The 22,555-nt window shown below is 38.2% G+C and overlaps 1 protein-coding gene across 4 annotated transcripts in view; it reads left to right on the forward strand.

Annotated features, from left to right (window-relative positions):
- Positions 1 to 22,555, forward strand: part of LOC127647508 (actin-binding protein WASF3-like) — a 51,759-nt gene that overhangs the window by 16,537 nt on the left and 12,667 nt on the right. For 3 of the 4 annotated variants that reach the window (XM_052131779.1, XM_052131793.1, XM_052131800.1), the window contains exons 2-3: positions 11,016 to 11,160; positions 13,044 to 13,178. In XM_052131779.1, coding sequence (XP_051987739.1) covers positions 11,028 to 11,160; positions 13,044 to 13,178 — 268 coding nt within the window. In that variant the 5' untranslated portion in view covers positions 11,016 to 11,027. The remainder of the gene's footprint in view (positions 1 to 11,015; positions 11,161 to 13,043; positions 13,179 to 22,555) is intronic. The other variant, XM_052131785.1, reaches the window with a different exon arrangement.

Consider the following 22,555-nt stretch of genomic DNA (forward strand, 5'->3'; position numbering starts at 1 on the left):
TTGTTCTGTAAGGGGATTTTTGACCAGCTACTCACTTTGATAGTTTGGAAGATCGTGGCTATCTGTTAAGTAAAATGGTGGGATTCTTAATCAATAATGTTATATGCTATGGCAAAAATACAAATACAACCATCTGCTACCTCAATGTTAATACTGATTCCACTTTAACAGTTTACAGAACTTAGCAATTTAAGCCATGATTTATACAATATAATGTAATTACATTATCTGTCGTCTTTGCGTACATGTTGTCTCTGACAATCTTGTTGAGCATTGTAATAATGATGGATTGCATAAATCCGTATGTTTAAATATGTTCTCAAAAACAATAGGAATAGCTGTGACGCACCATGTTTGTTTATGTTTGAGGTAATCACGTGAAACTACCACGTTGACAGTAACCCGCTACATCACTGTTCGGCTCTCAGATCAGTGGAAAAGTGCCACCGGTTTACGATAGGCTTCAGATTGTTCCGGCCATGAACCAGCAGAGCAAAGACTTGGCACGAGAACCATCAAAATTTCGGTGGAAAAATCCTTGGATGGGCATTTGAGTTGAACATGCAGCTCCTGAACATTTCTATATGCCATTATTAGCCACAGAAAGTGGGGAAAGCATTAGTGAAGTTTCGCCCTTTGTACAAAGGTGCTGGGTTTGCTCCTGGCAGGCAGCAGATGCCCTAACCCCGAAAGGAATAGTTCACCCAAAAATGAAAATTCTCTCTTTATTTTCTCACCCTTATGCTGTCCCAGGTGTATGACTTTCTTTCTTTACCAGAACACATCTGAATAACCTCAGTAGGTCCTTAAAATGAATGGCAAGTGAATGGCAATTTCTCTTTTAAAGCTCCAAAAATCACAGACAGTCAGAATAAAAATCATCGATATGACTGGCACTAGACCCCTCAGCCATCCCTTTTGGTTGCCAGTTGACGCAGAGCTCCAAAGCCACCGGATCGAGGACTCCTTGATGGTGCATCCTTCCTCCTTCCCAGATTTCGGCACCAGTGTAACAATTAAGGAAAGGCGGAAGCTGGGGCCGGCTTGACAAAACACATAGACATTTATTGTTGCATAGGCAGCTTTGTGCGTTTCCTCTCCTTAAATACTCACTGGAATGCGAAACCGGTGTGGCACACTTGAGGACCTCATTCCCCAGCCTCGCTCTGCCCAGATGCCGCTATGCCCCGCCCTACTCGCCATACCATTATACTTAAATTATTCAACCCAGATTTCTTTCTGGTATATCAGTATAACAATGTGCCCTCTTTTGATCCTATGGAAACTTCAATTGGTAAGAATAGGTTTTCTTTTAAAACAATATGATGTATGCTCTTTTTCTAAAAGACAGCTGCAAGAATAACATATGCTGTCATTGGTAATATTATATTACATTATAATCACCCCAGGAATATCAAATCAAAAATAAGATTTAAATAACCTATATATTTAAACTTTACATAATTTATCCAGACGTTTGCTATTTGCATAAAAAAAATATATTAAAAAAAGAGACATAAATATAAATTGAATAGTTTGTAATATGTTCCAGTAAGTTCGTTGTGTTCACTTTGTAACAAGCAAGCAATAGGAACGTTCAGTGTTCTAGATTCATCTCGATAACATTGTACTCTTTGGTTTCACAGATTATTTTACTGACCAGCTGTTTTCCGATGCTAAGCTCATATATTTCACTCGTCCTGAGTAAAAAGCAATGCAATACTGCCACCTTGTGGGCTGTTAGCATAATGTCAGTAAAAAACAGGCACGTCTCTTGAGAGAGCTGCAACCTGGTCTCATAGAATGCAGTGTTTCTCCTATATGCATTTTGCAGCGTTACTGCTGAATAATGAGCGGCACGGTTGGGATTTCAAATGGTTAAATTAATATTATTTTTCAACATAACGCATGCCAGCCCCAGTCAGCTGTGCACTTTCTACACTGCGAAAGGGACTCCACCACACACACTTACCCATAATGATGTCACCGCATAACAACACGTGTAAAACTCGCTTAATTTCAAGTGTCCCACAAGCTCATTTCTGAACCTTAGGATGGCAGGGGATCGCAACGTCTCACTGAACAATCAATTAGCACTTTCCTCGTGGTCCTAAATGAGCCTTGCTTTGTCATCTGTATGTTTTGGAGTGCACTTTGCTCGCTTCAAAAGCAGAATGAAACAGCATTACACAGGTTAATTATCAGCACGTTTTAATTATAGCAGCACGAGGGCAGAGCAGGTGCGGTAATATGCAGACTGATCTCAACCGAACAACAGACTTTTATGCACTTGTGAACCAGTGAGATGTGCGGTGGGGAATGCAAAACCCGTTTGAATGTGGTACAGAATTGTCTGTTGCAAAACTCTTATGTCTCAGTGATGAAACTAGTTTAAAACAAACAGCCCCAACATTCTAAATGGCTATGATAAAGAAAACAGGTGAAAACATTCATTAGAAGGCTTTTTAATTCACAGATCACAATGCTTACAAAACTGTACCATGGATTTAATGTAGTAACACTACTGTACTGTAAAAAACGCCATAGTTCTTTACACAGAAACCATAGTTACTAACCATGGTAGTGAGGAGCCATGCATGGTTTTACCTATGGTTACCATGAATTATTACAAATATCATTGTTAAACCTATGGATACTATGAAAGAACTATGGTGCATTTTCATAATTATGGACCAAGCTATCTGTTTTCCATCTGTGTAAAATCTGTACTCTTGTAATGCTCTCTGATTGTAGGAAAATGTAAGTTTTTTTTTTGTTTGCCTTCAGAAATTCAAAAATAGGAGCCTGATGAAAGGAATCTGTAAAGATGACCCAACTTATTCACGCTGTCAGAATATTTCAATTTAGTCATATAAAAAAGTAGGTGTTCATTTTTCCACAGATCAGTTACCGCTGTTAATATCGCAATTTTCATCCCAACCTCAAACCAATGCTGTACTGTCAAATGTGCATTACAATGCACATAAAGTAATATTATTGATATTTGCATGGGTGCAACTGAATCAGGTGCTGGTGCCACATTTTCAACGGGCCCTTTGAGGGCACAAGTAAACCCAGAAGTGGCCTAGGCTGAAATTGAATTTGACACCCCTGTTTTAATCTATTAATAGTCATAGTTTTATTCAATCATTTAATATTTTTAGAGTTTTCTTTTTTACAATTTGATTATATATTTAATTATATAGTTAATTATATCACATGTAATTAATTCACTATATGTATTTAATGATTTATTTAAATATTTAATTATGCATTTTACTAATTCACTATGTATTTGATGATTTGTTTAAATATTTAATTTTGAGTAATTTGGTCCTCCTGGTGAATGTACTTTTACTACAAACTTCAAATGAAAATCCAAACTTTTGAAACAAACAAGGTGTTGAAACATTAGCAAGAGTATCAGTTCATGCTAGATTATGTGATTTTTTTTTTTCAGAAGCAGTGTATCAAATAGATCAAGTTCAAGAAGGCAAAATATTGATCCGTCCAATTAATGCTAACACTAATTCTTGTGAAATCATACAAAATTAAGAAGTGTTTGCTGCATCGACTCAATTTTGTACATATTTTATTTGTGTTGTTTGGAACCTTGAAAATAAAGTCTGTAAAATATTTCATGTACATTTTCATATCTTTTTCAGCTCTCTGAAATATTTATTTCTCTCAAGCCAAAACATCTTGAATGATATCTCAAGAATTATGATTGCTGGCCTCATACAAATTGGTAGATGCATATAAATTTGTTCCCTTCCAGTCCACATGCGTCTAATCGTGGTAAATTGTTCCCCTTTTTTCTTTACAGATTTGACCCTACTGTTGGAATACAGGTGTGTGTGTGTGTGTGTGTGTGCGGCATGGGAAAACCTCTCATTGAAAGATAAAGTATAAGGGGCAAATTCTAAACAACATTTTGCGCTCTTAAAGGGGACGCCACTCGAAAATATTATTGTGAACAGGTTCGTTGAGCAATGGAGGAGTCAGGAGACAGTGAAGCAGGTTTGAGATAAGTACTTTACTTTCTCTCTCTTACATACGACGGTCACCGCCGTAGAAATGTGAACATAAACAAAACAATAGCACACTCAGCCTGTGGAGCTCTTTAGATCTTCTCTCGCTCTCGACACTTGGCGTCCCTTTAAATGTCTCTCTCCGTATCACTACAACAAGACACAGGTGTTAGAGATAATTACAAACCAGGTGACAAGCCTTACCGCTCTCTCTCCCGCAGACCGACACGACCACGCCCCCATGCCACAATTATATTTTTAATGTTATTTCAAACAAAGGTCTGATGCAAGTAAAGGTTTTAGCGAAAATAAAATGTACTAGCACACATACAACATAAATTACGGTACTTCCGTATTAGCTATACTACCGTTTAAAAAATACTGCAGCACCGGCAGTATTTTGAAGCTTTAGTATCACGATACTACTGTAGCACTGGTATACCGAGCAACACTGATAACACGTACACGCATTATGTCGTCTTCACACAAAATGTATCTTTACATCTAACCTCTGTGCACATTATGCTTCAAGAAATAAAAGGTTATTTGGCTCTCCAAACTGCTCTCCTAGCTTTGGCGCTAATAAGTCAGTTTTCACATGTTTCAAATGCCAATGTGATTACATCACATGAGCGTACCACTGCTGACCGGAAGCATGATTTAGAGTTTAAAAAATTACTTATTTATTTATCCTTTTCACACCAAAAGCGATTGTGTTGCTTTAGAAGGCATTAATTTAACAGCTGGTGTCATATGGATGTATGTTTATGCTGACTGCGATTTTGTAAGTAAAATGCAAGTGAATGAGCTAAGAAATTGTTTTATTTTTCTTCAAATGTGTTCTGGTGAAGAAACAATGTCATAGACACCTGGGATATCATGAGGGTAAATAATGAGAACATCTTCAGTTTTGGATGAACTATCCCTTTAATCCTCCCCATATGGAACCTGTGGCTGAGAAGCCTGCCAGGAACAACTCAGGACACCTTTCTCCAATTGAGTGAAGTTTCAGGAAAAACAAAACAGATACTGCATTAATTGTTCATTTTTAGCATGTTTAGCAAAAAATATTAATCACAGAAATTAATCCATGTTAAATTTCCCTGCCCAAATATATATAATATTAGTCAACTAGTTCTTTGTAGTCTTATTCATCTTCATTTCACCCTCAGCTATATTTTACTCTTCAGTTAACCCGCCTTTCTGTGTCTAAATACCCCAGTTTCTTTCTCTTGTTAGCCTGTCCCATTTACACAGATGTAGCACCAGTGTAAAAAAAAAAAAAAAAGCTAATGGAACTCCATAAACAAAACAAGTCCCAGATCAGAACAGGCCACAGAAACTTGCATAGCTCCAGGAGTGACCCCATTTGCCCTAGGCCTTGCCCTGCCACGTGGTGGGTGCACTGGGGAACTAGGACTCCAGGTCACATGGGCGCCTGGTTGATTTGTTCTGATTGTGCTGAATGCAGCACATTTTATTGTGTGTGACAGAGTGAGTAGAGTTCATGGGAGAGAAATAGAAAGAGAGAGAGAGAGAATTATTAACTCTGTCAGTCCCATTCAGGTCTGTCCTAACAAATGTATTCTTATTCAGAAGTAAGAAAAGGGCTTTTCTTAAACCTTGATCTAAAACAATTGCATCATCTTAGTGTACAGCTATCTGTCTGTGTTGCTATATATTTGTCTGTGTTTGGCTTCTGCTCTTTTTTTTTTGATCATGCAAAAATCTCAATATGAAGGCATGAAAGGAAACCATGGCAACACTTCCTCCATTTTAATGGTGCTCTTATTCTGTATTCCAAACCAGTCTGAATTTGGACAAGGGAACAGAGAAGCCAATCACATTTCTTTTTTTTCTTTTTTTTTTTTTTTTTTTGTGTGTTGGGGTTTATCAGCATGAATCCCAGAGGGCTCACAGTGTTGATCCTGACATTGAAGGGGTGAGGGGAACCCATGTGAAAAAGGGGGGTGGAGAGGGATCAGGGACTCTGGAATCTGAGCAGCATAAACACACGTCTGCTCATCACATCGACCTGCAAATGCAGCTCGGCTGTTTCTTCGATGCAACCTTCAAAACATAATTTCCTCCTAAACATTTTAGCTGGAATGCCAAGAATATAAGAAAAAGGAGGCTGAAATATATCTAATGTTTGTTTGTTTTTTAAATTTTGAACACTTATGCTTTTGGGGTGCACTGTATAATTTGGGAACAGTTTCTCTGCAAGAATTTCTCTCTCTCTCTCTCTCCCTCTCAGTAATTCAGTCTTTTTTCAGAAATGGTCTCTTTAGTGTTGTTGCCATGGCAACAACTCCAAGGCCCCTACTGGCAATGTGGCACTCTTTTGGGTCTCTCTCTCTCTCTCTCTCTCTCTCTCTCTCTCTCTCTCTCTCTCTCTCTCTACACACACACACACACACACACACACACACACACACACACACACACACCCCATCACATATTTTGACAGCTTGTGTTTAGGGGTTCAAGCCAGTTGTTTCATAAAGACAACAAATAAGGAGAAAGTGTGAACTGCCAGTAATTTTATGAAACACTTTCCGTTTTTGTTTTTTTGTCACTCTTAGTAAATGTGTGTTCTGAGTCAGCAGTATTTTTAGGCTATGATGTCCAAAAAGCTACCTAGGTAGGAAAAGTTCCTTAAGTTCATCTGGAAGAGTAAGGCACTAGAAATGACAAGGTTGTCGGTTTGATTCCCATGGGGTACATGCATACTGGTCAGTGTTTCTCCAAGGATTTTTTTCAACAGCGGTGCTGTTTTGCGCAGGTCCACAAGCCCGCATCGCCAGACCCACATTAACACATTTTGGTCAAAGAAAAGATTAAAACAAGGGTGTAAAACTCAATTTCAGCCTGGGTCACCTCAGGGTTTATTTGTGCCCTCAAAGGGTCATTTGAAAATGTGGCACCAGCACCTACTTTGGTAGTACCCGTGCAAATAATATTACATTTTATGTACATTGTAACACACATTTGATGGTACAGCACTGATTTTGAGGTTGGGATGGAGATGAAAATTATGATATTACCATCTGTGGTAAAAACACCTCATTTGCTTTATAAGTCTGCTCACAATCTATCACATTACTGTTTCAGTGTGCTAACCCTGCCATGTGTCTATCTGACAGATCTGCTGTGTTTTCTCTCTGGGATTCTTTTAGCATCCACCTCAAACAATATATGGTCGCTTATAATCCCCTTACAAATAGAAAGGGTATTGACTTGGCTGGCTTGATCTTCACCCTGGCCCATGCCACAAGCTCTTCCAACCTTTTTAAGAGTCTCTTTGTACATGCAGCAGTCTGGAAGATACTTGTGACATCATCTAAATAGGTGCGCAGTGCTGGCAATCTCACCGCAAATTTTGCACGGATTCCTTGGGGCATCTGTCTGGCACCAATTAGGATGATCTGAAATGCAGCTGTGAACAGGATGGGAGACATTGAACATCCCATCGCATTCCTTTTTCCAGTTGCAGCCATCCAGTTATGTTCTTCTGTGTTATATAACATATTTCCAGGTCCCCTTAGTAACTACCTACCAAGCTCTTAATACATTTACATTTATGCATTTGGCAGACGCTTTTATCCAAAGCGACTTACAGAGCCCTTATTACAGGGACAATCCCCCTGGAGCAACCTGGAGTTAAGTGCCTTGCTCAAGGACACAATGGTGGTGGCTGTGGGGATCGAACCAGTGGCCTTCTGATTACCAGTTTACCAGTTATGTGGTTTAGACCACTACACCACCACTCGCTTAATACTCTCTAATACATGGAAAACAACAAAAAGAAAATCTTTCCCTCCACATTCAATAGAGCATTCATTTTTTTGGGTATAAAGATGGCCACTGCCCTTCGCCATTCCAGGGGTATGCACTGCTTCTTCTAGGTAACTCTCAGTAGTCTCCATAACAGTTTAAGAACATTTGGGCACCTCCTATACAACCTACAGTGTAAGGTATCCTGTTTGGGCTGTGGCTGAAGTTGCCTTTGCTTTTTCTACCACTTGCCTGATCTCACTCAATTTGGGTGGAGCTACATTAAATCCCACTATTGGCTGTGGGACATATCCATGTCTTTATGGAGATCCCCTAGTTGTTCATTCATGTGATCTTTTAGATATTGCTTCAGCATCACTAGCTCTCCACTCCTCTTCGAGATAATTTCTGGCAAATTTAAAAGGATCCTTGATGAATTTCATCCTCTCATGCACCTTCCTTCTCCGCTGTTGAATTCTCTCTGCCCTCCTTTCCCGTCTAGACATACCCCAACCCCCCCCCCATGAGCGGATCTACCCTATGTCCAAGGCTTCTCTGTTAAAAAACACAAGCTATCAATCTCTGCCTAAAACAAGGCCTGTGCCTATGCTTGAACCAATTCTCCAACAGATTAAGTAGGAGAACGACGTGAGAGACAAGCCAAAAAGACCACGTTAGCTGCCCCTCCAATGCCTAGCATGGTTTCGTTCCCCAACTCAATCCCTCTCCAGGAACTCCTGGACAACTACCAAGATGGGTCAGGGTTGGTGGTTCAAATCCCAGCCCACACGACTCCACATGCCGAAGTGTCCTTGGGCAAGACACTGAACCCCAAGTTGCTCCCAATGGCAGGCTAGCACCTTGCATGGCATCTCTGCTGCCATTGGTGTATGAATGTGTGTGTGAATGGGTGAATGAGTCACAGTGTAAAGCGCTTTGAATACCGTTAAGGTTAAAAAGGCACTATATAAGTTCAGGCCTTTTACCATTTTGTTTATGTCTTGTGGCTATACTTTTGAAAGAGTATTTTACCATTCAAAAATTGGCCCCATTCACTAACATTGTAAGTGCCTCACAGACACATTGATTTCTGCTTCTTTTTTTTAAAGAAAAGGAGGAATTTTTGTGGTAATCAACACTATGCCACAAATGCTGTCGATTGAGCTTAACTTGTGTTGTAACCCGGAATATTCCTTTAAGATCGGCATTGGCCGATAACTATGCACAGTTGGCTATTCTTTAAATCTATCTAATCTGTCTATTTATTTATTTATTTATGCATGTATGTATTGTATGTATTTACTTACTTACCAAGATCAGTCTTGAACAGCCAGGGGGAGTATTTCCCCTCTGACAGCCAAGCTGGGTCAAAACCCGTCATCCGGTGGTGACTGGACTTTTGCTGCTTGTCAGGGGCAGGTCGTGCAGCACTTGGGCTCTTTTCTGTACTTGGACTTGCAGCAGGAGAGCTACTCCGTCTGCTACTCGCAGGAGAGCGAGTGTTGCCATCTTCACCACTCTGGGAGCGTTTGCTGGTGGGAGTGTGTGATGGGGAGTGGTTTCCAAAAGTGTCGATTCCTCGACTCTGAATAGCCTCAGAGTCGGTGTCAACTCCAGCACAGGAATCAACTCTCGGTGTCGACGCTGTTACTGTGTCCGAAATCACTCACTTGTGAGTGTCTAATCCCTATAAATATGATATATTTGCAGTATATTGTATATTTTTTACGTTTGGAGAAAACCTGGAATCGAACACCCCTATGCTCACCTGTGTGTGTGCGCGCACGTGTCTGTGTGTGTGTGCACGCGCGCACATCGGGGCAGAACTCCCCCGTGCGCGATATAGTGAACAGAGGAGAATTGTAAACGCGCAATCATGTAGAGACAGAAATAACATGCTGTCGTGTAAATAAGATAAATAACATAAGGGCTATTTAGTTTGTTTTTATAAAAGAACAAGGTATAGACCTGTTCTATAGGAAAGGTAACCTTAAATTACTTCTGTTGTGATCTGGAGCTAAATAGAAAATAAAATGAAATAAAATTAGGGCGCCCCCCTAATATAATGGCAGGGGAAACACTGTATTGAAACATGGCATATGTTTATGATGCGTAATGTATCGTGAGGTGGTTGGGGATACCCAGCCCTAACACACACACAATTGTTTAATAAGTTCAAAAGATTTCTTACATTTATAATCCATAGAGTTTTTATTCACATATAGACCACAACAATAACTAGACAGCAGGAATACACACACAATGTCTGCTGTTCCACTAGGCTATAACAGTGCACAGTGCAGTGATTTTTCATGTCTCATTAGCATCATACTAGTCCACTTTAGTTGCCAGGTGATGCCATCTGTGTACCCAGGTCACTGAACCATTTCGCCTGTATGTGTGTGACATGCCAGTGAATGTCTTTATTAATGTTCGTCTATGAACAGTGGTGGTCTGTAAACAGGCGCAGATCAAAGTAGGTCCCACTTCAGAAAGAAAGATCTAGTTTTGTCAGAAGCCTGTGGAATTAAATACAAACAAATGATTTGGCTATTACACTCAAAACACTTTAGGACATGTTAGTTCAGCAGAAAAGGTGTTGTGTAATGAATTATAGAACTGATTTTTATTTTATTTTTTTTCATTTTCCGAGATAACCACAGGGTAGTTTTCGAGTGAAACTAGCCTATATTTTATTATTTTCTTGCACTTGATATAATAGTAAACTCAACATATTCTCAAGAGTGCCTTTCATTTGTTCCCCCAAAAAAGGTAAAAAGAAAAGTTAAGTCAAGTTTATTGTTATTCTAGCTAGGTATTCTTGTACCATGCACAAAATGTGGGTCTGTGACAGCAACTTACAGACACTGTAAACAGTTCAAAAACTACACTGTTAACAATCGGTATACAATATTTGAGGATGTACAAGTATAGCCATTTTCATATCAGACTTAAAGTGGAATTTACTGTTTTTATTATTCAGCATGTACTTGCATCTAATTGACCTATTGTATGGTTTTGGATGCATTTCCCTCTCAGTTTTAATGGATTTCATTTTATACCCCTTGAAATGTATTGCTCTTCATGGTTCTTCTTCATTTGGAATTCAGTTTAGTTCATTAGGTGTTTGTTTTGTGCCTGAAGTGGTTTTGCAATAGTTTGATCTCTCTCTCTCTCTCTCTCTCTCTCTCTCTCTCTCTCTCTCAGCAGTAGTCAGTCATGCCACTGGTTAAGAGGAGTATCGAGCCCAAGCACCTGTGCAGAGGAGCTCTGCCTGATGGAGTGCCCAGTGAGCTGGAGTGCGTCACCAACAGCACCCTGGCGGCCATTATAAAACAGCTGGGCAGCCTGAGTCAGTGGCATTCTGTATTTCTTTTCTGTTTTCTTATTCTGCTTATTTCTTTCCTTGCTTATTCCTTTCTGTATCCTTCCCGATTTCATGTCAAAGGACCAATAAGCTTACATCACGCGAGCCAATTGGCTTAACATGTCACATTACTCCAGTCCTCAGGTCTTTACACTGACTTCCAGTTACATTTAGAAATGTAAGTGCAGCGTATTTCTAGCGGGAAGACTAGCAGCTGTACTTCATTGCACCATTAGCTGGGTAATTCCTAGCCAATCACATTTAAGCCATCGCTTCATAAGTCTGCTCACAATCTATCACATTGCTGTTTCAGTGTGCTAACACTGCAACCTCCACCACCCCACCACCACAAGTTGAGTCCCATCCTGCATGGGGGAAGGCTCCTATCTCCGGCAGGATATGACGGTTCCGAGTACAACTTCTTCGGACCGCCAGACGGGGCCAAAGAGAGACATTACTTTTCTGTTTTATATTCATCAAATAAATGTCATCTTAAAATTCACTCAAGTCTGCGAGTCTTCCTGATAGAATTGATTTTAATATAATTACTATTAATCATTTATAAATTGCTTAATAGATATGATTGTTGAATATAAACCTAACAGACCTCTCAGATCATTAGGATCAAGTCAGTTATACATACAGAGGTTTCGCTCAAAACAAGGTGAGACAGCGTTTAGCTATTATGCCACCCGCAACTGGAAACAGTTTCCTCAAGAGGTCCACAGTAGCCACATTCAAATCCAGAATGAAAACCCATATGTTTAACTGTGCATTTACTAACATAGCACTGTGCTGATTGCATGACATCATTTTATTTCTGTATTCTTTTTTATATTTATTAATTTGATTACTTTTTAATTTCTTGTTCTTAATTGGTTTTAAATTGTATTTATCTTTATCATTTATATGTAAAACACTTTGAATTGCCAATGTGTATGAAATGTGCTATATAAATAAACTTGCCTTGCATTGAGTGTGCCCGTTAAGATAATAAGATAATGTACAGATAATAAGCTCAAAGGTCCTATCAGCTTGCGCCACATAGAGTTGCTTGGCTGAACTTTTGTATAGAAAATCATTATAGTTCATTTTGCTTAAAAAATGCTTTATATGAAGTAACCAAGCTATAATGCCTATTTTTGGATAAACCAATTAATTCAACATCTTCTCTCTGCGTCATGTTTAAGAGCACCTCTTACCTGTGAAAATATCCCTGTAAAACTTAGCCCTTCATGGTTTGTTCCTTATTTTGACTCGTATCTGTTACCACACATTTGAATTCTATATAAAGCTCACGCTGCATTTTAAGCATACTAAATTATTTCCGACACTGCTGTGGACAGGATAAGATGTCAAGCTCAAGCGCTTCTACATTTAGTAAATAAAAAATCACAAATAACATATAATATTATATTCAACATAATCAAATATACCAGCTACTCACTTTTCTGCAACAATAAAAACATGCTACTTTGAAATATTAATTCTTTGTATTTGATGTGTTTGAATGCGTGTGAATGGAGCACGTAGTGTAGTGTGACCATGGCTTTAATACGGCAAGTTACGGTATTTCTGTGCAGCTTTGCGTTGTTCCTAACAAATAAAAACTATTTTGTCTTGAATTGTTTGAGACAATCAATTTTCGCAGTATTCCATGAATCTAGTTCGTTGGTCTCATGTCTAAATTATGCAAAGCAGTGTCCACTGAAAACAGTGCAAATACAACCACCACATTATATAATGGTACACCAAAGTCTTTGCTAGTTTACACATTACTTCTGTCACATGATACTGTATACTGTACCATCATACCACCCAGGCATACATCAGGTTAATCTCTGTTTCTCTCACTGTCTGTCTGACAGGTCGTCATGCGGAGGACATCTTCGGGGAGCTGTTTAATGAAGCCAACAGTTTCTACCTGCGTATGAATAACCTGCAGGAGAGGGTGGACCTGCTGGCTATCAAAGTCACCCAGTTGGACTCCACCGTGGAAGAGGGTAACAACAAGCATTACGCCTAATTTCTAGATCATCTCTAGATTTTATCAGGTTTTTAGCTGAAGCAGGTAGCAGCTGGAAAGAGTATGATGGAGGTACAGAATGAGATTGCCAACAGTACTGTCCTGTATTGCTGTGAAAGAGAGAGTGAGACATCAAACTGTATTACTTTACTCCTCCCTTATCTCTTTTTCCTCTGTTCCTCATCTCTTTCTTTCTCTTTTTTGCTTTTCTCTCTGTGCAATACAGGAATGCAGTGCATGGTGGCACCCTTTCTTGTCTTCGTATATGAAATTTATAGCAGAGCTCAGCATGACTCTCTGATGTTAGGCTGTGTTTGATGTCCCTTGTAGAAAATATTTTCATGATATCAAGATTAGGGCCATGTTACATGCTCCGAATCAAGGGGTCACAGTCAGTGCTTGGGGTTGTCAATCTTTTTTACTAACAGGTGTGAATGTCAAAATTATGTTCATACATGTATTTTCATACACATGGAAAATATGGTCATACAAGAGCTTACAGTAGTCAGCACAATTACAAAACCTTTGTTAGATACAGGATACACAAATGTACACGTTATTCAACTTTATTTACAAAAAATGTATGTCACACAAATAAGATTTAGGAACTACATTTTCAGATGTTTAAAATTAACATTTATATTACGGTACTGTTTCTTCTTAATATATTGGCTCTAAAGAAAAAAAACTGAGATCAGTCATTAAATTTGACTAGATAAAGCTGCACTTCAGCCTTGCGTGTTCACATACACAAGGAAAAATTTCATGGATTGAACAGGATCCAAGATGACCACTTATGGAACACTAATTATGGTACCCTAATTGTGACTTTACATGAAACAACTGTTTACAGTTAAACAAAATCAATAGCTAAAATCTCAATGAATGCTTAATAACAACTAATTAAATGACCCAATATTTCCCTTTTGACCAAACAAACATGCTTAAATTATTCAAGCGCAAAGATTTATGGGCATTACCCACAACCTCTAGCACCTAGCAGACTGTGAGGAGATATTTGCAGAATTTGACAAAAAGTGTATCGTATTAGAATGACTGAGTTCACCTTTAATCGTGATTATAATCTTAAAAGTGCTGAAATTTTACTCTATATATACTTATTGCCTGTCAAAATGCATTTATTTCCTTCTTTGGAAAGAACAACACAACACAATAGAACAAAACAACATGTAACAGTAATGCTTTCTTAACATTTTTCAAATTCACAAAAATAGCACCAATTCCACAATTCAACATTAAACATTTACCAAAGTTTAAGTGGGATGTTGACTGATTGATAGAGCTACTATTCATTGCGATGCACATTAAATCTCGTAAACCCTCATCCTCCACAATATTTTTTGTTTTCAGGCTGCCTTCTCACTTTGAATATGGAATCCACGATTTGTTTCAGGGCAGTAAGCACCACAATGAACTACATATGAAAAGCATGTCTTGGTCTGCTGTTAGCGCTGGCACTGCTAATCGAAATGTCATCTTGTAATCATTAGCTGAAGCTTCAGAAGCTTGGGGGCAATGGGTGCAAAGTTGAAATTATGTTAAACTTGAGCAGAGCATCAACAGACCCCTCCACAGGAGAACAAGCTGTACCGCAGACTTGTAAAAACATGCTTATGTGGTAAAATGCTGAATTACAAAAGACATGAAGAACTTCACTTTTGTCAAGTCCCATCAGCATTTGTTTTATAAAGGGGCCTTTCTCCGGTACAGAATCACTGTTGTGTGTTTCTTTGTATTGTGTATATGCATGTGTAATGTCCCTGCTGGACACACTGCAAGGGTTCTGCCCTCTAACCATTTTTAAGAACTCAAATGGTGCTGAATAAAATATCAGAATTGAATGTCAAATTGGAACATGCATTAATCACAATTAATGCATTTTACATTTTAAATTAATTGCATGCGCTAACGTGTTAGGAGAAACTGCAATGCTGTAACATTTTTAGCCCCTGTTTCAGAACAAATCAAACAAAAAACTGGTCTGCAAATGTCCTAAAACAGGACTGACAACGATATTCATCTGGATTGTGAATGTAGCCAGGATGTCTTCATCTATTTAAAAGATTGAGCCCAGCTTCAATCGATTAACTGGAGAGCCAATAAAGAGGGTTCTCCCTCATGAACCCTCATTGAAGGAGAAGAAACATCAACATTTCTTTTATAGTCCAAGTTTTCCATTATCACCTGGTTCTCTTTAGAATGAGCAATGACCTCAATCACACCCGTGCTGAGTGCAAGGCCTGCTGGGAATGCACGGATTGTGGTTTCTGTTCTGTGTGCGCATGTTTATAGCTCTCTAATGTGTGTGACTTGATGGTGATCTGGAGTTTATGTATGCTGTGTGAATAATGGAGAAGGGGATGGGGAGGAGGAAGAAACAGAACAGAGAATGAGATGGTCTCTGAATATTGATACATCTCACAGAAAGAAAGATCAGAGGGTAATGGAGTTTGCTGGCATTCATGGCTGGGTCTGATCCAAAACTCAACCCATCCCCCCTCCTATCGTCTGTTCTAATTATTAATTTATAACCAGCCATATAGACTTAATACTGAGCTTCTTTTGGTCTCAAACACACTCCAAACACAAGGACAAAGTGGGTATTTAGGGACATGAATGAGAAATTAAAGAGGAGGGGAATAAAGGAATAAAAAAGCCTATATTCAATATGTTATGTGTGTAGAGCCATGTATCAGAGGCTAAAAATATAGCTCAGTTGTGTCTCTGAGCAGCCATTCTGGGATCAATAACATCATCCTGATTGCAGGTAAATTTGACACATATCACTTCTGAATGGAAGAGGATGATTTTAAGCACAATAATAAATATCCACCATTGACGACCCAGGCAGAGATTAAGCGTAGTCCTGGAATGTAAGATTTAACTAAGCTTTTCAATGGTGTCTGTCATTTAAAACAAACATCGTCATTGTTGGTGTCCTGAGAGCTGCACCATTAATGTTTTTGAGAGAATGTCTATTTATTTGAACAAATGGAAAAAGAAAAAACAGGTTATTTTGTTCAATTACAGCAGCATTGCGTCGTGGGTCATTGCTCATACTACATTTCTGAAAAACAGAACCTCCCAGGTTTGACCTGAAACACCCCCTTTCTGCCATCAGATCAGCCGGTTTGCTCAGCCTTACATTATTAATGCTCAATAAAACAGTTGAGTGGCCCCTGCAGCGCAGTCAGTGCTTTAATATTGTGAGTGTTCTCCATTGGCTTACATAATTAGAGAGCAATTATGAGGCAGTCAGTCATTCTCTGCATCAAAACAGACTCCTCCCCCTCAATGACAAACAGGCACCAGACACGCCTAATAAAAAAGACCCTAATAAATTATTCAGTACATCAGGTTTTTTCACTGGTCCATAGCTAGTAAATTAATTTCCAAACTATGTCACAGACATGCCTAAAGAAATTTAATGGATACTGGAATGCAAAAAGAGATTTTTCTATGCAATAAAATCATACCATGAACAGAGACTGTCAAGCTCCAAAAACAATAAAACATAGCACCATTAAAGTAGTCCATATCCCACTTTGGCATTGTATTCCCAGTTTTATGAAGCTAAATAATTTTAGCCACTTTTCCACTATCGGGCCAAATGGTTTATCGTAGCGTAGGTCACGTTTTCTTTTTTAACTGTGATGCTTGAATGTATGTAACAAATACGTCAGTTGGAGACCTTGTGAGAGATACATTGGAGCGAGTGTGCTATGGAGGTTGATCTTATGTTCCAGTTTTTATAACTTCTTTTCCTTCTGTTTTTTTACTCTTGTTAAAGCACAGGAAAGATTCCACCAGCAGGTAATTAAGTTCATGTCCAAACTCTTAAAATATAGTGGAATATGAAATCATGTCCCTGACATCAATGTTTTAGCCATTTTATAATATAAACTTATAATATAAATATATAAACTTTCTTGAGGCCATGGTTTATTTTTCAATTATTCTTATGTTTATATTTACAATTGTATTTATGATATAATTTATTATACTGTAGGTATTTTTCCATCTGGTGTAGTAGTCTGCAAAAGTGGCCAGTGAAGATTAAGATTTTAAGGCATTATGAATTTTTTGACCTCTTTGTTATTTTAATTATATTTTCATTTAGTTTGAAATTCAAATTTAGAAATATTTTGGTTAAGTTTCAATAAATGAATGTAATTTTTTAAAGCAAAATTGACTGGTAGAAGTAAAATGTGTGCAAAAAATAAAGATCCCTCGATCTACATGCAGCCTAACCTGGAAGGCCGTTACGATCACTGTTAATACTAGCCATGAATTAATAATACTTTATATTCTCTATTATTTAATGGAGCATGCATTCAAGAGAACCACATTTTTCATGTGTATATCAGGAGTGTCACTTGAACTATAACTGACATTCAACAAGGATGCAGTTAATGTACAAAAGAACGCAAGTCCATTTTCTATTCTTCTATTTAACTGCATACAGTCCATTTACACAACTAACTTCTTATGAATGTGCTGTCTTTGTTTATATCGCTGGTGCTTGATTAAATGGACTATATAACTTCATGGTCATGCCCACCAACTTTGCGTGTATGATGCATTGCATAGCACTGCGCTCAGCCAGAGATTATTTAGCAGAGACGAGTCACTTCTATTTAAATGAATGGGAGAATTTGCAACACTCAGTCAAGGAGCTCTAAGTGCCCAACGGTCAATGGATGTAGAAAGGAAGTCCCACCTTACAGTTAAAAGAGCCAATCATCATTTGGATACGGACATCACCTGTCAATAAATTCTAGAACGTGCATGCACATTATATACAAGCTGGGAAATTATTATTTTTTTGCATAATTTGAGGTAAAGAAGCACAGTTTACGATACCAGTATTGTCAGATTTATTGCTGATTTGAAATACATTTACATTTATGCATTTGGCAGACGCTTTTATCCAAAGCGACTTACAGAGCCCTTATTACAGGGACAATCCCCCCTGGAGCAACCTGGAGTTAAGTGCCTTGCTCAAGGACACAATGGTGGTGGCTGTGGGGCTCGAAATGCTTTTTGATCGTAGTCTTGACCAATCATATTTGAGTTGTTGGTCTTTTTTTTTTCCATTCAAGTAGATTGAAGCTGCATTGATATGACTGGAAATACCCTACCGCAAACGTACCAAAGATGGCCGACAGTGCTAGAAAGACTTTAGCTGTGTCCCAAATTACACACTATACACTGCGCACTTAAAATATACTATGCAATTTAGTGTATGATTTTCAAAGTGTAGTAGCATTCCAAATGGAACACTTAACTTTTTTTTTTTTTACCTCATGGAAGAATTCGCAGTTTAACAGCTGACGGAAGTGACGTTTAAGGCACGTGATATGTTGCCGCTAGCTTTAACAGGTTAGCCAACAACAGTTTAACTTGTATCCAGTGTTGTATAAAATATCCATTTGCCATACTTGGGTAAAAGTTAAAGTTGCTCATGTGAAAATGACTTAAGTAAAAGTATTAAAGTAACTGTTATTAAATTTACATAAGTATCAAAAGTACAGGTAAATTGCATAAATTATGGAACAGTTCATTAAACCCATGACAATTTATTTGATTGGTGGTGCTCATCATTTACTCACATTCATGCCATCCCAGATGTGTATGACTTTCTTTCATCTGTATGATTTATTTTCATTAATGTGCATTCAAGTCACATCAGAATGATTATTTATGGGATGAGTGTAAATGAACACCACAGTCCATAAAAAAATAGTCCTATTAGGTACCAGAACAGAGACTTGTGGGAGTGGGCTATATTCATTTGGGCTAATAAGCAGGGTTATGGAGTAACAGAATACATGTAATGGGATTAAAATACAAAATACAAGTAACTATATTCCACTACAGTTACAATTTAAATCATTGGTAATTAGAATACAGTTAAAATCAAAAAGTATTTTGATTACTGAAGAGATTACTTTGCATTTTGTTGTCATTTGTTTAATTTAATATTTAGTCCTTTCAGATGGAAAACATTTACACATATAAATGATGCGATCCAAAGTGCATTTGAACAGCAGTGAAACACTTTCTTATGATGCATTACATTAATACGAGCAGACAGAGAAGTAAGTTTGAAGAACGTTTAGAGCAGAAGAAATAGAAATAAACCTTGTGTAAATTGTTTAGTTTTACGCTAAGCTATATGATATTTCTAGCCATTTTACATGCACGTGTGACCAGGCACGATCTTATTTTTCTTTATCAAGAAAATTCACGTTGAGTCATACTTTATTTTTTCTAGTAAGATCTTTGATATTAGGGCAAGACTTGTATTCTTGATAATAATTGTTTTGTTGTTTTCATGTAAAAATATCAAAAAAATCCTTAAAACAAGATCAACTAGATTAATCTTGTTTTAGAAACAACACTGCATTTTCAGAGAATGTATTTTTAACATGTGTATTTTGTCTTACTGCACTGGCAGAGTTTTATAATCAAAACAAGTGAAAAAAATCTACCAGTGCTGAAGAAGTAATCCAAAGTCTTTAGAATATGTTACTGACATTGAGAAATCTAACAGAATACATTACAAATGACATTTTACAGCATGTATTCTGTAATCTGTAGTGAACTACATTTCAAAAGTAACCCTCACAACCCTGCCAGTAAGCAACCACCCAGAACACCCTAGCAACTGCCTGGCAATGTGCTAAAAACACAGTTAAAACAATTTAACAATAGACAATGCACCTCACTTTTTTCACATATCTAGTCAGTTGGAATTTCTTCCCTTATTTAATCAATGTGCGCAACAACATGACAACAACCTAGAACACCCTGTCAACTGCAGAGCAATGTGCTATAAACACAAACAACTTACCAACAGCATAGTAACAAGCTGGCAACCACATACTATAGCAATGCGCCAAAACACACAGCAGAGATCACCTTGACAACAGCATAGCATGCCCTAGCAACCATCCAGAAAACCCAAGTTACCACATAATGTATCATGATACCCAAAACCGACCCTGATTTGGCATTCTTTTTATTGGACAGATAAGCTTACATAACTGCAAAGCATGTGAAATATTGTGCCATAAGGATTGATCTGTGTAATTTTAGATAACTTGATCTTGCCTGCAAATGCTGACGAATTGCAAGCTACCAGACAGTTTACTGTTGCACTGCACTGTTATGTTGCACTATTGTATGTCATATGTTGTACTATGATCAAGAAACCAGCGTATTTGCTTAAATTTATCTTGTATACCTGAATTTTAGTATGAAGAGAAGATCATTGAAATTATTTGAAAGTTACAAAGCAAGGTGAGGTAGCATAATTAAAATTATACAGTTATGACTGTTTTACTACAAACTTCGAGACTAATCTATATACTTATACTATATACTTATCTATATATATCTATTATATATACTTATCAGCTAACATAGCATACTGATACACACATACAGCTACATACTACCAAAGTTTACCTGTCAGCATGATGCCAGTGAATCACAGTCATCTTTGTATGTTATGTCATTGTTTTGGCTAGCTAGACTTACACATCAGGGAAGTCTGAGGTCACATCACCGATTGTCTGTGTTTGTGCCATACTGGATTAGTTCTGGGTGAGAGGTCTGCCTCTGTGTGTGAACATGAGAATGACCATCTGGTGTGTCCTGGACAGCACTGTCTCTCTCTCTCTCTCTCTCTCTCTCTCTCTCTCTCTCTCTCTCTCTCTCCAAACACATATGAGACTTAAGCAGGGATTTTACACAGTTCTGATTTAAGCCCTTAACTCTTAATGCTGATCAAGGGACAGCTTTTCTTAGTCAAACTTAAATCTTAATCATCAGTTTAACGGTTAATGCGTAAAAGTATTGCTTTATCCTTATCCAGACCTCCAAGTGTGATTGATAACTGCTATTATATGGCCCAATGCACTCAACATACCCTACAAGCTGGGCTTGATATTAACACCCGTCCACTCGTCAAATGCATGTAGATCACAGCAGTGGCCGGCAACTCTGTCACTCTTCATAGCCACTTTGGTGGGTGATGTTTGCAGGGTTTTTCCAGCATTGAAAATTATCTGAATGTCAGGCCAATATCAAATGTAACTTTATTTATCTCATATTCAGCACTTTATAAGCACTAAATATGCCTCTCGTATCTGACACGCATATCTGCTCTTCGCAAATGAAGCGTGGTTTAGCACAAACACCAGCATGCTCCAGAGATAGAATAGCCAGAGCTCTAGGATAGCGTAGAGCTGAAATTGTGTGAGTTAAATGGTGGCGGTGACAACAAATCTTATGTGAGCCATTTGATTCATACAAAGAATGTTCTACTTTAAAGTGCTATGGAGGAAATCAAACCTCTCAAACTGATAGACAGGCTTGACATTATTAATAGCTCTGATGAGATAAAGTTACATTTAACACTTTTTGTTTGGCAATGCCAACTGCAGCTATTCCCTATTTCTCTATCAGCTATTAAGCGTGGTGGTGGCGTAGTGGTCTAAAGCACATAACTGTTAATCAGAAGGTCGATGGTTCAATTCCCACAGCCACCACCATTGTGTCCTTGAGCAAGGCACTTAACTCCAGGTTGCTCCGGGGGGATTGTCCCTGTGACAAGTGCACTGTAAGTCGCTTTGGATAAAAGCATCTGCCAAATACATAAATGTAAATGTAAGCGAATAGGTCACTTTGAAAATAACAGGTGATGTTGCCAGAAAGAAAGGACCTGGAAAGCCCAAAGCCTCTTCATGCAGGGATGACCACTAGCTGAAATGTACAGTTCTCAAAGACAGGACAAAAGAAGCCTACAAAAACGGTCAGCAGAATTCAAGACCTCAGAAAACAAGACTCTTTCGAGAAGAACAATAACCAGAAGGTTATCTAATGCAGGTTTTGTGTCTAGACGATGTGTTGAAAAACCATTGCGGTCTCAGAAAAACCTCAAAGACAGAATAAAGTTTTTGGCAGAATAAGGAATGTTTAATTCAGTGTGGTTCAGCCGAGTTATGTGGAGTGATCAATCATGATTTGTGTTGCATGGTGATGCTCCAGAGAGGTTTCTTTAAAGATCTGGTGAGAAATACAATAATGAATGCATCGCTACCACAGGGAAGCATGGAGGAAGAGGTGTCATGGTGTGGGAAGCCTTTTCAGCTGCTGGTACTGGTTAGCTGCTTCACTGTGAAAAGTCAATTAATGCTTTGGACTATAGCATAATATTGCAGAAATCGAAGGGGGAAACTATCTCATACTTTTCAAGCAAGAGTAACAGAGGACCCAGAAGCAGAGCTGAAGGGAAGGGTTTTAAAGAAATAGTAAAAACAGAAA

Source organism: Xyrauchen texanus, chromosome 1, assembly GCF_025860055.1.
Source record: "Xyrauchen texanus isolate HMW12.3.18 chromosome 1, RBS_HiC_50CHRs, whole genome shotgun sequence".
NCBI lineage: Eukaryota > Metazoa > Chordata > Actinopteri > Cypriniformes > Catostomidae > Xyrauchen > Xyrauchen texanus.